Source organism: Thunnus maccoyii, chromosome 7 (genome assembly GCF_910596095.1).
Source record: "Thunnus maccoyii chromosome 7, fThuMac1.1, whole genome shotgun sequence".
Lineage (NCBI taxonomy): Eukaryota > Metazoa > Chordata > Actinopteri > Scombriformes > Scombridae > Thunnus > Thunnus maccoyii.
Genome location: NC_056539.1, coordinates 13,480,182 through 13,496,038, shown reverse-complemented (window position 1 = coordinate 13,496,038; position 15,857 = coordinate 13,480,182). Strand labels below are relative to the sequence as shown.

Sequence of the window (15,857 nt, the reverse complement as noted above, 5' to 3'; positions counted from 1 at the left end):
CAGCCCTCAGAGGGACCTGCCCCTAGTTCAACTGACAAAATAATATCACTACAGCTGTACAAGTACAAAAAGTAAAGTGAAAGTGCCACCTGCCTTGCACAGTGATAAGACAACAGATATGTCAATGTAGAAGAGCCCATCAGAAACCCCATAATCTCATCGTAAACCAAACTGGTTTCTCTACATCTGCTGACATACTCTACTTCTTATACCTTTGATATCCTCTTGTCCTGAACAAATCATTATTACTGCCACTTAAATGTTACAACTGTGCGATGTGGATGAAGTAAAAACATAAAGGCTATGAGAGGGCATCAAAATTTATCTAATTTTCAATAAAAATTTTTTACAAATGTATAAAAAATTTATGGATACATTTTATAAATGGTTACACCATAATAAATCAAAGAAATAAAAATCTCATAGTCCTGATTGTGAAAATATTAGTTGATCATCAAATGATCATAAAGTATATCAATAATTTATGGTACAATTAATGTTTTCTTGTACTTACACTGACAACATAAAACACAAAATCTAAATTAAACACAGCAGCTTTAATTGCTACATCTTCTCTGTGTGATGTCATGATGCAGTCCCTTCCTGAACTTCAACATCTCCTCCAGGTTCTTACACTGCAGGGACTCTTGCATAGACATCAGCTGTGTGTCTTTGGGTAGCGTGAATGTAGAGCCACTGAGGACGGCCTGCGCCATCTTGAGAGACATTGAGAATGAGCTTTGTGGGTCGGAGCAAACGGGAAACAGACGAGCGTTCCATAAACTACAGCTGGACACGTCACCGGAGAACCTCAAGACTTCATTTCCCAGCCCCAAGCGGGACACGCAGTCTGCCAGGCTGACTCCAAAAAGCTCCAGTGCTTCCATAGATGCAGGAGCTTCCACGCTGCACTTCAGGTTGTCGTTAATCCCGAAGGCAGCAGTTACAAACCTGGTTCGGTTCTGGTGCTTCACACACAGTGAATGCATGAAGACTCCATCAGGCACTGAGAGGCCTGGACTGACCCAGCAGCTGCTGACAATAGAGCTGCTGCCTACAGATGTTCCTGCTCCCAGTCTGGAGTACTCCACCACTGATCCAGCTCCCACAGAACAACTGGAATCGAGGATGCTGCACATTACACAGCAGCCTTCTGTGTTTTCATTTGAATGTACACTGAAAGCAGACGACAGGAGGCCCAGCTCACTCCTTAGCGCCGTGTCCTCAGTGAGGTGAAAGAGGTATTCTGACGTGGTTCCAATGTGGTAAAACTTGGAGTCGTTGAGGAGGATGACATTCAGTGGAGTTCCTCTGAGGAGATGGAAGATCTTCTGGCGGATTTCCACCAGACTGCACTCCTCTTTGGTGACATTAGCAGTGTTGCGGGTGTACTCTATCGTAGCTCGGGGGCCCAGTGCTTGGAGAAAATCCCCGTATGCGTCTATCTCGCATTCTAAAGGTCCAACTTCTTTCAGCAAATCAAGGAGAGACTGTGCGGTATCAAAGTCGACGTAATAGGTGCTGTCTGTGTAGACAAACTCGGTGTCAGATAGAGAAAAACAACCACTCCTCCTCTGACAAACAGCACCACTGTCTCGCATCTTATCAACGCTTGGTTTGTGAAGAAAACGCAAGCAGGAAATGTTCTCCATTTGCGAGTGCGTGGACGTTTCATACGAATCCAGGACAAACACGCCGTGGGTTGTTCCGATAGACAGCGAGGACGGGTGAGCTAAAGCTGTAAAACCCGGTTTGTCGAACTTAACACTCTCATCCTCCGCAATACTGTAGAGCTCTATGTCATCTGCGCAGGTCACCAGCACGCCGGGCTTCATATGAGCTGGGAAATCCACATACATGGCCAGTTTGAGCTCCAGCATCTGGTAGAGAGGGTCACCCAGAGGCACAGCGGTGAAGATCTTCCCCAGGGCGCTGGCACTGGGCAAACGCTGACTCGACCCTCCTGGAAGAATGAGAGGAGAAATGTTAAAGTCTGAAACATCACACACAGTAGGTGCATTAACTAAGTTGTCTGAGCATTTGCAATCAACCCCTTAACTCTGGAGTAAACTGCTTCAATGAAAATATTTAGTAAACTACCTGAAACTTTTGAAATGATAAAACTAATTCAATTAAAATGATTAAGTACACCGCTCATGAGGGGTCCATAGCACAATAAAATACAAATATAAGAAAGAAAGAATAAATAAATACACAATATCCAAAATCCACAAAAAAACAGCAGACATTCCGCAAAGATCAAACATTTGCATTCAGGCTGGAGTGCCAATGGTTCCACCTTGTAGACGAGAACCTGACGGAGCTCAGTTCAGGGTTGGTTAAGGCTAAAATAATACCGTTTGCAGAATCAGATACAATCTATACATACATCTATATATAAGATTATATATTTCAGCAGAGCAGGTGGCTACACCAACATTTACAAACATTTGGCTTGTGTTGCAGCTTCTCTGAGCTTTAAGCAGCAGCCTCATTATACTGTCATTAAGCCCTAATTTATACCATCATAATCATTAGATACTATAATTACATACAAACTGTAATGGACACTTTTCACTGTTTCTTTTTTTCTGGTAGATTTTATAGACCAAATGCTTACTTTATTAATCACCAAAGTATTCAGCAGATTAATTATCTATTTCTCCAATTTATTTTAAAAAATGTCTCAAACCTGCATGGATGAGGATGACTCTCAGTCTGCTCAGAGTCTTCCCGTAGACGTCCTTCAGCTGCTGCAGTGCATACAGAGTGGAGCCCCCATTTCCTTCAAAACACAAGGTCATTATAACTATATTGCAGTGCTTTGTTGTAGAGCTGCAACGATTAGTCGATTAATTGATTTGTAAATGAATCAGCAACTATTTTGATAATTGAATAATCGCTTTAGTCATTTTTTAAGCAAATATGTTGGTTTCAGCTTCTCAAATGTGATGATGTCATGCTTTGCTTTGTCACTCATGATAGCAAACTGAATATCTTTGGGTTTGGGCTGTTGATTGGATAAAAAAAACTTAGAGTCTGGGAAATTAAAAGGGTCACTTTCTCTATTTTCTGACCAAATGATAAATCGATTAATAATTATTATTGTTAGTTGAAGCTCTACTTTGTTGACACCCTTCAGCAGCAAACAGGGGACAGTAACATGAGACTGGGGAGTGCTGTCTGACTCACTTACCTATTTTGGATCCAGGCGGATCTGAGAAGACCTTGTACTGGATTCCGAGGGGAAGCTCTTTTCTGTCAACTTTCTCACTGATCTGCAGCTCATATGCTTCTTTCTGGATCTCATCCACAGCGGTCACAACCACCACATCCCAAAACTCATCCGGCTGCACCTCTGCACCTTCAGGCGAAGCAAGAAGCAGTTTATTATAAACATATTTAGTTTATACAGACGCTAAAATGAAGCCATGGTTTGCAGATAAACACAGGAGGAGCTAAATATTAGGGGGGAAACATTCAAGAGTCAAAGATGAAACTTACCACGCAAAGAGTTAAATCTCCTGATTTTTTCTCTTGTTGCAATTTTTAACTTTACTATACATTCTTGATTCATACTGTCGTTTTCAAATATATTCGCTCTGAGTCTCTGTTACTGTAGCAGACTGCTGTCTCCTTCACTACCGGGTGTTGTCACGTGGTTATGTTTACAACGTGGGCGGGGAAAGAGGAGCACGTGGTGAGGGTGAACTGCCAAAGCCACAAGCAACCAACCTGCAACCATGACAAATGCACCATAAAGTTTGTAAAAAATATATTTATTTTCTCTCCATTTCCTTTATTTATCTGTATATTCATGTTTTTATTTGATTCTTTTTTTAAATATTATTTTATTTATTAATTCTATCCGCCTTAGTGATGGTCTAAAACAGTGGTTACCAACCTGGGGGTCGGGATCCCCACAAGGGGTCGCTGGATTATTCAAAGGGGTCGTGAGACGATAGGACAGGACAAGATACAGACAAAAAAAACAAAAACAAAAAAACCCCAACATATTTTGGACACACAAAACTGTGATTTTCTTCATGTTTTCTTTTAATTTCTGCTTTATTTCTTGTGGATTTCAGTTTTTCTCCTCAAGCCTCTAAAAGTTATTCAAATAAAACAAAATAAAATTAGTCATTAAACCATTAGTTGATTGGCAGAAGATTGATCAGCAAGTATTTTGATAATTTTTAGTGTTTTTAGTCATTTTTTAAGCAAAAATGTAAAAAAAAAAAAAAAAAAAAACAGCTTCTCAAATGTGATGATTTGTTGCTTTTCATTGTCGAACATGATGATAAACTGGGTATCTTTGAGTTTTGGACTGTTAATCAGACAAAACTAGACATTTGAAAATGTAACCTTGAACTGTGGGGAACTTTAAACGACTAACCGATGAACCAAGACAATAACCCATAATTTAACTGGTAGATAATGCAACATGTGACGAGGGGTCTCAGGTAGAGAAAAGGTTGGGGAACACTGGTCTAAAAGACTGTTTCAAAGCCTTCTCCACATAACAGTTCTGGTGAATAAATACATAGAGCTGAAACAATTAGTCAGTTAATCAATTAGTTGATCGCCTGAAAATTAATTTGAAACAATTTTGATAATCAATCAATCGGCCAAGTAATTTTTCAAGGAAAAATACCAAAGTCTGGCCAGTTCCAACCTCTCAAATACAAAGATTTCCTGCTTTTCTTTGTTTCATATCACAGCAAACTGAAAATCTTTGGGCATTATCACTATTTTCTGACATTTTAATGTAATTGAATTTGTTTGTTTTACCTAAAAAATGTCAAATTTAGATATACTGAGTCTAAAATAAGATGTAAAGAACCAATGAAGATTAATTTAATATAATGTAAACTCTTCCTCAGGTCCTTAAAACCCTCCAATTCCCAGATACAATACTAACAACATGACCTCAGTGTCCTAAACAGTAACTACGACCCAGTGAACTGCCCCTACAAGTGCTCTACATATTGATTTTGTGATTATAGTTACCTTTATTAACAGACAATTAAATTTAGCTCACAAACACACTGATGTCCATAAATCAAGTCTAGTCAGCAAATGAGCCAAAAAAAAAACATTTTATTTTTTTAAACACTGCCTAACTGGTTGATCAGAGATAGCTGAATATTGTTTTAAGGAGACACAACCTGCTATTGTTCCCATGTCACTATGGCAACAGATGCTAGAAAGGCTAGACTTCATGTTTGTTTGTTTTTTTTGTTTTTGTTTTTTTGCATGACATAAAATTGCACATTGTAGTAAATTTCATTATCTTTCACATAATCCACACTCCTGGAGCTGTGTTTTAGGAACAGCGGATGCTACAGTTCCTGAATCTCCATGACAACGATATGTAGAAATGTCCAGGGATTGGTTGTCTGCCAAAGACCCTTTTACATCTCAATGGTACTACATGAGAAGCAACCAATGCAGCATCAATAATGTCACTTCTATAAAGTTGAGTCATTGTCTCATGCATTAAGTCAGACAGAAACAAGAAACATGATTAGTACAAAGTCATTGAAGCAAGATTTAAGTATCTGTGATAATCCATGGACCTATGTTCTTTGGTTATCTAAATAGAAAAAGTCACATGATATCAAAGAAATTAATTCATCCTATATTTTCAAGTATTTTTTGTCTCTCTGACTAAATACATTTTTCATCTGTCCAGACTGACAAATCAAAATTAATCCATGGCACATTTGATGATTGAATAATTGTGTATTATTTACCAAGTAAAAATAACACTGGTTACAGCTTCTCAATTGCAAACATTTTTCTCTGTTATCTCTCTGCCATTACTGTCAACTGAATGCTTGAACTTTCTTTCACCATTCGAGACATTTTAAGTTGACACAAAAGCCCAAAGTGAAAATCACAACTGATGAAACAGATAATTCTTTATCCATTATTCAACATTCAGTACCTACTGCTTCAGGTATTTTATTAAATTTTTTTATATTTACTAAGATTTTGAGGATTACAGTGTTTTGGGTGAACACAAATAACAGTTTCTTTTTTAGATTTCTGCCACTTTAAACCACATCATCCATCCACTAATGCTGAGATGAACCTCATACAGCTGGTTGCTCAGGTTCCCGTCAACAAGTCTGCCTCCCAGATGACTGCCAACAAGTTGCAGGCAGATCATGAGTAAAAAGTAAATAGAGTTGGTAAACTTATCTACAGAGGCAGAGAATCAAGAACCGCAGGGAGAGGAAGCACGTGGTAAGAGCCAGTGGAGACAGGCTGTTGCAGGATGCCAGGCAAAAGCATTTTACATTTCTAAAATAAGAGCAGTGGGAGGAGGATGGCTTGAGAGTGGGCACTGATGACGACCATGGTGGGGGGGGGCAGCTTGCCTCACTGACCGGGCCCTTTAACAAGAATAGCACACATCAGACACTGTTCAGTGACTTGCAGAGCAGTGTGAACTGGCAGCGAGCGACAAGCTGCAGGCCAAACCACACAAGACTCTCATCTATGTTTTCTTTGGACAGATTTATTCTGCAGGATTACTGAGTGGCTTGTGTCTGCCAGTGTTTCACCTAAAATTCATGAAGCCAAGGAGAAATTAGGAGGGGATTACATACTTTTTTTTTTTTTTTTTTTTTAAATGCAGCTGCATTCCCTTATGCTGTTGCTCTAAAACCAGGAAACGTTGTGAGCATAACAGGATGATCATGGAACAAACACAATACCTGGAAAGCAAGCAGAGCTACCTTCTCCTATAAGCCCCAGTCAGAGGCTCCCAGAAGAGGATTAAGCCTGACTGTTTCACTCAGACTCTATTAAACTCCTCAGCTGGCCTGCACCTATTACAACACTAACATCACAAGTTACAGTGGGATACAATTGCAAGCTGTGTTTGTTTTGGTTTTTTTGTACATAAAAATTGGTTCAGGAATGGTAGGAATGCAGGGGGAAGGGAGGTGACAACCAAAACAACAGCTCAAATGAGCAAAATCCACGGGTCTGTTGTGCTTAATGTTTCAGTTAAATCAAGACAGATACTTGGCCACTTAAGGTCCACATATTACAATCAGTGCAAGTTCATTTCTCTAAAACTATACATTGTTGTCTAAAGCAGCAGCATCATACACTAAATGTACATCTTGACTTATATTTTAAAACTTAAATAGTTTAAAAACTTGACTCTGACAGGAGGTAGAAAACAATAAACTATTAAAAAAGGCTGATTGAAACATCTCAGTTTAGACTAGTTTCATCCTCATGTTATTTTCTCTTAATACTGGTCATACCATTAAAAACATGGTTGTCTCAAGGTAACAGATCGTTAAATATTTAAAATGATGTACCAAAATGTGATTTATGTATAAATTAGTATTGCACAGAAAGAAATTTAACCATACTATATTGGCTCTAATAAAACCTAAGAGGCTTAAAATCCAAGAGAAACATTTTGCACTCTTGCTTCATACCTATTAATCTGGCTGAGAACAAGCAGCACGTTCTTAAAAAGTATACACCGTATTTCTTCAGCCTTTTTAGAGAGTATGTCTCTCATTTTCAGAACGGATTAAGTCACACAGTATGAACTGAGGTTTAAAAAAACCCTACAAATCCATTGCAAAGACGGTTACATTCAACTGCGGCTTCTGTAAGAGCACACAGCACTTCCACAACAGAGGTGAAATGGGATAAAGACAGAGAGAGGATACTATTGCTCCTTTTGGAGAGAGAGCATGGTATCACTGTTGTGTTGCAGTGCAGAGGGCGGCAGAGCAGCAAGGCTGTCCTTGTTGGTCTCCAGGAAGTGGCTACAGGCGGAAAAAGCGCTGTAAAAGCTAGAGGAGAGTCCAGCGATGTCTGTGGAGATGTAGGGAAGGACGCCCGGTGTGGCCTGGTTGTAGTAGGTGATCTGAAACAAAACACAGGTCAATTGTGGTGCAGTAGAACATTGCGTCTTGTCATTTTGTTCTGCACTTGTGAACTGTTGTGAGTTATGCGAGTGATGAAGTCATGTGCTAACTGTAACTGTAGGAAGAATGCATGCCCTCTCTCATTTGGCCAACCTTGGTGACAGTACTGGACTCTTCCCAGATTGTGAAGCCGGCACAGAGCACCTCTCCCCTCGTGTAGTCCTCAGTGGGAGGGTGAGTGGGCAAAGTGACAGAACGCAGAGCGATCAGATATGGGTCCCTGAGAGGGACAAAAAAGGATAGTATCATGAGACTTTATGAAAGAGCAAGCGGCAGGCAGTAATGCAATAACCCTGTTGCATAACAGATATTATGAGGTGGAATAGGAAATCAGGAAATGATGGGGTATTATCAAAATGGTGTGCAGTGCAGAGGTGAGCAAGGTCATCTCCATATGTCTATTATTATGTGGTATGTTATCACACCTCGAATCACATGGCTTCCTCCTAGATGCCAGCAGGATGAAGTCCTTGCCTTTGCCCCCTTTACTGACAGAGGGTGTGGTTACACGATAAAGGGTGTCATCGTCATCCGCCTGGGTGATCACCTCACAGTCCCTGCAGTTGACAAGATTAAATCCGCTTTATCTCACACTGTTGTCACTATCACTTTAAACAAGTAAGTAGATAAGTCACTGAATAAAGTTTTGTTTGCAATGTCCAGTTAATGTAATCACTGCAGCATCACAGTGAGAGCTTTCAATACGTGCAAATAGTTCCTTTGTCATGAAATGCACCATTAGAGGAAAACAGAAGAAATAACACTATAACTTTTCCTTTGTGTTCCTCTTGTTGGTTGCTGTAATAGTATATTAAGACTGAAGAATCCCAGGTGAAAAGAAATCTTATGAAAAGACCAAAAACCAACAATGAATCGGTCTTACAAACAAGTAACTGCCTATGTAGCCAAAGCCTGATCTAGCTTATTCCTCTGTGCCACAGAGCTCCATTGTTCTTCAAAAAAAATACTAATAACATAAATGAGCCACGATGTTGCACTGACTGGGTGACTTTATGACCATGAACCTGGACATTTTGAGTCAATCCCACATACCGTCCTGCGGCCGATACTTGCTATAACACCAAAAGTGTAATAATCCACTGCTGAAAATAGTCCCAAGAAACACTCCATTTACTCCTGTTTGAGTAATAATTTCTAAAAACTACAGCGCTCAGCTTTTATAGGAAATTACTGAGTCTTTTTTTAAAATGTAACTGTATATTTGTGACCTGCTCAGTAGAAAACAAACAGGCTTTGGGATTCTTGGAGCTACTGAGCGACAGAATTACTTATTGTTGGTTTTTATCTTGACGTGTGATCAGAAAAATCTATATTAACTGCTGAATGTCAAAGATGTAAATGTTACTGACTCATAATGCTGGTCCCACTCCTTTCTCCTCCTCAGGTCTGACAGCAGGTGGAACGTCTGCTCTGCTGGGACACTGACATGCATCTCCACCTTGAAACACAGCACCTGGTTTTCCTCCAGTGTGTACAGTCTGACCTAAGGAATGGAGCACATCGACAAAGAGGAGGTGGGCTTATCGTCTATGAACAGGATTCAATCCAGATGTGTTATGTGTACACATCAAGTTTGATTTCAAAACTGCTACAGTAATTGTTGGGTTAATGAGTGATTGTAAATACATGTACTTCTATTGAGAACAACTATTTTTTTTTAGGTCTTATCCTCTAAAACTTTGAAAACTTGCAGTATTCCTCAATTTAATTGAAGCCATGTGGGCCTACTTTAAGCAGTCACCATGACTGAGCGTTTTCAGTTTGTCCATAATAATACAGATCAGAAAGCACAGTGGAATCACAACAGCTGTAACTGTTTAACAAGCTATATCCTGGACAATAATGTACGCTGTACTGACCTTATTTTTCTCAGAGGTTAATACCCAGTTGTTTCTGGTATTCATCAGTTTCAGTGCTGACACATTATTGTAGCTCAGGTACATCTGAAAAAGGACAAAGGGCTGTCTGAACTCTGAAGCTTGAATATGGTGGCAATATCTTACAAAAGGATGCCTGCATCTGTTTGCCAGAAATAATTGCAATACCTGGTTACTTGGATCCCAAGGTACAGACAGAGGCACCTCAGTTTCCTTGCAAGTGATAATGTATTTCCTGTAAACATGTAGGGCAGCAACGATTTACATTCACAAGAAAGACCAAGAACCTGACCGATGTGAACACTTTCATTCTAGGCATGATCCCACATGTTTAGTTATCAAATAGTCGAAAAAAGATTATACTGGAGGCAGGGTACTTTACAACTGAACAATGAGCGTATTATGCTTGACAGACTCTGCACCAAAGTGTGCTCAGCTGTGATATGCTGCCCTGCCATGTCATGTGCTGCTGCAGAGTATTGTAACCAGTGGATTCTGTAGCACACTGGACAAACTATTAAATGATAACGCTGTTTCAGTTTTACCTCCAGAGCTTTATACTGCATCATTATCTACAGTTGCGATTTTCCTATATTTGTTTATGTATACATTTTGTCAATGTATTGATACCTTATGTATGCAATGTTGTTTAGTGATATACTATAGGTACTATAGTATTTTGATCCTATACTACTGCTATACTAACACACCTGAGACAGTTTCTTTGAGCCAATATGGGCTCAAAACATACTTTTCCTGATTGTAATAAAGAAACATTTTTAAAAAAGAGCAGATGATAGTATAACTGGTACTTTGGGAAATAGAAATCTTTTTTGTTTACAGGCCAATCTTTACACTGAAAACTATAATCAGTATGTTCCTGCAATAAACCAGTGTTTGCCCTCAGTCAGTCTACAAACCATGAAACCTGGAAATGAACCAGGAGATACTAACCTATCAAGCCGAATCTTCTTTCTTGCAATTGCTTCTTTATAACGTCTTTTTCCATCCTGTGAAACATCAGAAAACATAATAGTGAAGTCCTCACACAAGGATATTATTTACATAAACTTTGTACTGATTTTTTTATTTCTTTGCTGCACATTATGACCTCTCTAAGGCAGCAACAGGACACCTGGAAAACTCACCACGGGCTCAGGTCGTATCCGTGGCAGCGTGCATGGTTTCCTATCACTGTCCAGCACCTCAAAGGTCATAAAGGCACTATTTATATGACGCAGAGGTTCTCTACCCTGGTAGGCCTCTGCACACACACCCACCTCCATACTAGAGCATGTGTACAGACACATGGGTTCACAAAAAGATACACACATATAAGTACAGTATAAATACACATGTAAATGGCTTATAGAGTTATAGAGATAGATTGAAAACATGAATTAGATGAGCTGAGAATTATTCTCCCTTGTGATGCTTTCACTGCGGAGACTCACCTGTGCTTGAAGGCGTTGTTAACAATGGCTTTCAGTACCAGTCGGTCGCCAATGTGAGACGGGCCACGAAAATGAAACATGTCTATGGTCCTCAAGGTTGGATGAGCGTTACATAAGCGACTAGATTGAGATAAAAGAGAAAAAAAAAAGAAGAAGGCGATTGTAGTTTGTCTTGAGTATTTCTGTTTTGGACCTTGGCCTCGTCACAAAAAGCCTCCAAACTAGGAATTCAAGGAACAGTTTGCTATTTTTCAGAAATACACTTATTCACTTCGTTGTTGAGCATTAGATGAGAAGATTGATACCAAATAACGTTGAACTATTCCTTTGAAGCTAGATTAACTCTTATTGAAAATTAACTATGAAAACAACAGTAGATACACACCTTGCTGCAATCGTAGCCACATTCTCCATCCAGGCCATGATTTGCCCCCCAAAGGTGCTGACTTGGTGGTTGGCATGGGGTGGTAGCACCAGCTCCACACTTTCCACTCGCGTGCGCTCAGCTGGCACGGCATCCTCATATTCCTGACATTCTCCTAGTTAGAGTGCAAAAACAAAGAGCTTTAATCTATCAGATTTTCAGTGGCGTAGACGTCTGGCCCAGTGTTATGAAACCTTATGTGTACCCAGTTGAGCCGTGCTGCTGCTCAGTAGGTCTGTAATGATCTCAGCGTGGATGAGCCTCATCCTCCTTCGCTCTGCTGCCAGGCTGTACTCCATCTGCTCCGTTTGTGTGTGAGGAATCACCTGCTTCAGCTGTACCTGTGTACACATACGCAGGCCCTGGAGATGTTAAACAAGCTTTAGAAAAATGCCTCTGTGTCGATGTCTTGCTTCATCACTCTTACCTTCCCAGCTTCAGTTCGTCTGGCAACAAAGGTAGCGAAGGCATGGCAAACCTTCCACTGCCTGGCAGTGTAGAGGTCTTCACAAGTCACCAATATGCCTACCTGAAGTGTAAAGAATCAGCACATTAATTTCATTTTTTCTAAAATCTTATGAATGTTCACTGCACTGTAATTAAAAAACAATGTCCACCCACCTCCATACTGGATGTGAAGGCTCTGTTGACCTTTGCTATTATGTTGACAACCTTTCCCACCCTGGAGTAGACAGATACACACACCTCTCTTTACTATCAACATGGAGCTGTGATTATACCATCAACACAATCTGAACCTCACTACTGTGAGATATAATGTTCAGTTACATCAAGGCAAGTTTGGTCATCAATGTCCACCTCTTTCTTGTCGATTTATTTGTTTAAACAATGCATTTATTTCAATTAATAAATATTTTTAATATGATTTATATGAATTAAGTCTGGTTGGTTTTGAATTTCTTATGATAGTATCATTATTGGTGTTATTTAACAGAAAAACAGCCCTTTTTAGTAGCATTTGACCTTTTTTCTCCCCTATAAGCAATGCATGCAATAGGATTGCCTGCGACTAAGGTGCAGATACACCTTGGCAGAGCAGTATTAAGGTTAATACCTTACCCTATAGTGTGCTCAAAATGGATGTCGTCCACAGAGGCCGTGATACAGGAACAACCTGCATGTCTCTCAGCTGGGAGAGGAGAGATTACACAAACATATAGGTAGTGCAGCACAAAGCATCTGCAAGCAGGGGAAAGAGAAAGCTAACCTGTAAATATGTGCATCTATATGGGAATAAGAAAGTAATCACATTAAAAGACTTAAGTCCTGTTTTACTTGCTTAACAAAGGGAATACAATGTATAAAAGGTAAATATGTTAAAAAAAATCTTCCCTGTGGTTATGGGCCATATATGCTGTGAAATATGGTTGGGCGATGTGATGATATGTTGTTGTTATGATATGAGACAATATATATATTGTGAGATTTTTCTGTGTGGTTTATACGGTGGAAGAAACCCCTTTAATATCTCTGGATGTATTACGCAATATTGCAAATAAATAGACAGGACTGCTTTATGAAAATATTGGATTTTTTCATGATTTTTGTGTTTGATAAATAACTTTTATTCTCAGGTGTTTTGCTTGTTTGCTGGATTAATCAAAAACAGACATTCCTTCATGATTATCTTATAGACCAGAACAAATCAAGGTCAGGTCAAAGACTAAAACAGGCAAACAACTGTAATAACTTGACATATATATAAAAGCACAATAACATTAAATTCTTAGGTGCATTTTAAGAGTTTATATATGCCTTGAAACTACTGGGAGTTTAAAAATAATAATTACGCTTTTGTATATGGTTTTATCAGCCATTGTTGTGAGTTGTTGAGGTCTTTTGATCCTTGCTTACCAGACAGACAGGCTGTGGAGTCCATCCACTTCAACAGCTGTCCAACACTCAGCTCCCCACAGTGGTTGGCGTGACACGGCAGCACTATCTGACTCATCTTCACTTCAGTGGGGTTTCTATACACTTCCCCAGTCTCAAGAATGAAAAGTTGGTCCTGCATGGCGTCAGCATCTTTCCCCTCAGATGTCATAATGCACAACTACTCAGACAGGAAACACATGACAGTGTGTTACAGTAGAACCAGTTCAACACTTTCCACTTTGTGTTTTTGTCTCAGGTACTGAAGAAAAAATATAATTACAAGTACAGTGTGTGATCCAAATGTAAACAAAATGGTTGCCACATCAGCAAAATTCAAAAGCTGACTGAAACCTGCATCACAACAAGTGTTTTAATATGGCTAAATATTAATTATTAGGTTTTCTGATGTTGTCAAGTGTGTGTACAGGAGTAATATTTTAAACTCACAAGCATTTTTAAAGAGGCAGGTTTACTGATTCATTGATATAACCTGATGTAAAAACACTCATTCCAGGTTTAATTCAGCAATACCGATAATAACTCAGTAAAGATGCTTCTTTGAACAAGCCCCAGACCTCCAGTTTTAATTATGATGGTCAATAGAAGCAGAAGTAAATTCTTGATTTTGGTTTCCTAAAACACATCATAATCCAAAAAAAAAAAAAACTTAACTCAAGCTCCTTAATTTTTTCTCGAGCCAATAAGTGTTGGCTCATAAGTTCCTTTCATGCACCACACAATATAATTGACTGACTTGTGAATTTAATACTCCAATATGTGCTTTTTATTACAGTTTGCATATATAGACTAATACATGTCAGGATACCTCAGTATTAAGACTATGTGAAAATTACAATGTTAATTGTAATTTTGCTGTCAAGGTCCATCCCCATGTCAAATATATGACTTAAGAAATCACTGACTGGGCATTCAGTAAGGCATTTTTTTTGCAATATAAAATTAAAACTACATTAGTTGTGATGGAGTAACTAACAAAACAAAAGAGGTTACTGAAGGTCAGAGCTGTTTGACAGTCACTCAGTGACTCACTTTCATCTGACATAAACAATTCATTTTTTGTTAGTCAACATCAACTTTTTTTAATATTGACATATTTAGTTTTTGTTCACAACTTAATCAAAAACACTCAGTTTGGTCCAGTGCTCCAACGTAAGACGCTTGTCTACGGAGAAATTGCTCAACATTTCCCCACCACCCGGATTAGGATAAACCTGAAATGCCTCTTTAAATCTAACATCATTTGATGACACTGCTCCTCAGCTATGAATGCAAGTATAAACAATATGCTTTTCAAAAATGCGAGCTGGAATTTGTCTTTTTAGAGCAGTTGCAGTCAAGCTGACACACAAACTATTTCAAGCCGTATGCCACTGAATGGTATTATTGGAAACAGTTTGTTGGGAAGTGTTTGCCCGTAACTTTTGCTCCAATGGGGTGTCCATGTAGTGGTCACCTGTCTTTCCTGTTATCGCTGACAGCTGTAGTGACCTTAACATTGACTTCACGAGAAAAGAGGCAGACCAAAACATCCAGCATGAACTTCTGTGGCAACTTGCAATAGATAAACAAAATATCAAGTGGACTACAGCTGATTTTAGCTAGTTATTTATGCTGTAAAACACTGTAAGTCGTCACCAGTAAATACTCACTAAAAAAAAAAAAAACATAAAAATGCTTACCCATGCAGTTTAAGAGTTACTGCTCAAGTTGAAGACGAGTTATAGTCCTTCGAGTGCGGATGAATGTCGGCTACAAACCATAAAACCAGCTATAAATGAGCAGTCTGCGACCCGGACCGTGGCTGTTTTCATTTCACCCATTCCTCAAAAACACACACACACCGCAGTCTTAAAAAGTGTGTGTGTGTGTGTGTGTGTGTGTGTGTGTGTGTGTGTGTGTGTGTGAGAGAGAGAGAGAGAGAGAGAGAGAGAGAGAGAGAGAGAGAGAGAGAGAGAGAGAGAGAGAGACCATCCCCCGTGGTGGGCGTTATTTTTTCCCCAAACCTGCATTCTGCGAAGACCCGCCCTACTCTGCCTCTGATTGGCTCTCACTCCCCATACCTAAATCTAACCAATCTAACCAACGGAGGTAACGAGTATTAGCCAATCAGAGGCAGAGTAGGGCGGGTCTTCGCAGAATGCAGGTGGGAAAAAACATTCATGGAAAAAAATAACGACCGTGGTGGTTCTTCTTCTTC

At 39.4% G+C, this 15,857-nt stretch overlaps 2 protein-coding genes across 2 annotated transcripts; both read right to left on the bottom strand.

The window, feature by feature from the left end:
* Nucleotides 1-408: 408 nt before the first annotated feature.
* On the bottom strand, nucleotides 409-3,689 carry fpgt (fucose-1-phosphate guanylyltransferase). Its single transcript, XM_042416609.1, has 4 exons — nucleotides 3,505-3,689; nucleotides 3,197-3,364; nucleotides 2,693-2,785; nucleotides 409-1,963 (listed from the first exon to the last, which is right to left on the bottom strand). The coding sequence occupies exons 1-4, from the start codon at nucleotides 3,575-3,577 to the stop codon at nucleotides 558-560; spliced, it is 1,740 nt and encodes a 579-aa protein (XP_042272543.1). The 5' UTR covers nucleotides 3,578-3,689; the 3' UTR covers nucleotides 409-557.
* Nucleotides 3,690-6,510: 2,821 nt separating this feature from the next.
* Nucleotides 6,511-15,557, bottom strand: acot11b (acyl-CoA thioesterase 11b). Its single transcript, XM_042417519.1, has 16 exons — nucleotides 15,340-15,557; nucleotides 13,619-13,817; nucleotides 12,824-12,893; nucleotides 12,365-12,425; nucleotides 12,171-12,272; nucleotides 11,949-12,084; nucleotides 11,705-11,858; nucleotides 11,320-11,439; nucleotides 11,014-11,152; nucleotides 10,820-10,875; nucleotides 10,034-10,100; nucleotides 9,848-9,931; nucleotides 9,338-9,471; nucleotides 8,393-8,524; nucleotides 8,061-8,187; nucleotides 6,511-7,906 (listed from the first exon to the last, which is right to left on the bottom strand). Exons 2-16 carry the CDS (start codon nucleotides 13,806-13,808, stop codon nucleotides 7,706-7,708), a joined length of 1,773 nt encoding a protein of 590 aa, XP_042273453.1. The 5' UTR covers nucleotides 13,809-13,817; nucleotides 15,340-15,557; the 3' UTR covers nucleotides 6,511-7,705.
* Between the last annotated feature and the right edge of the window lie 300 nt (nucleotides 15,558-15,857).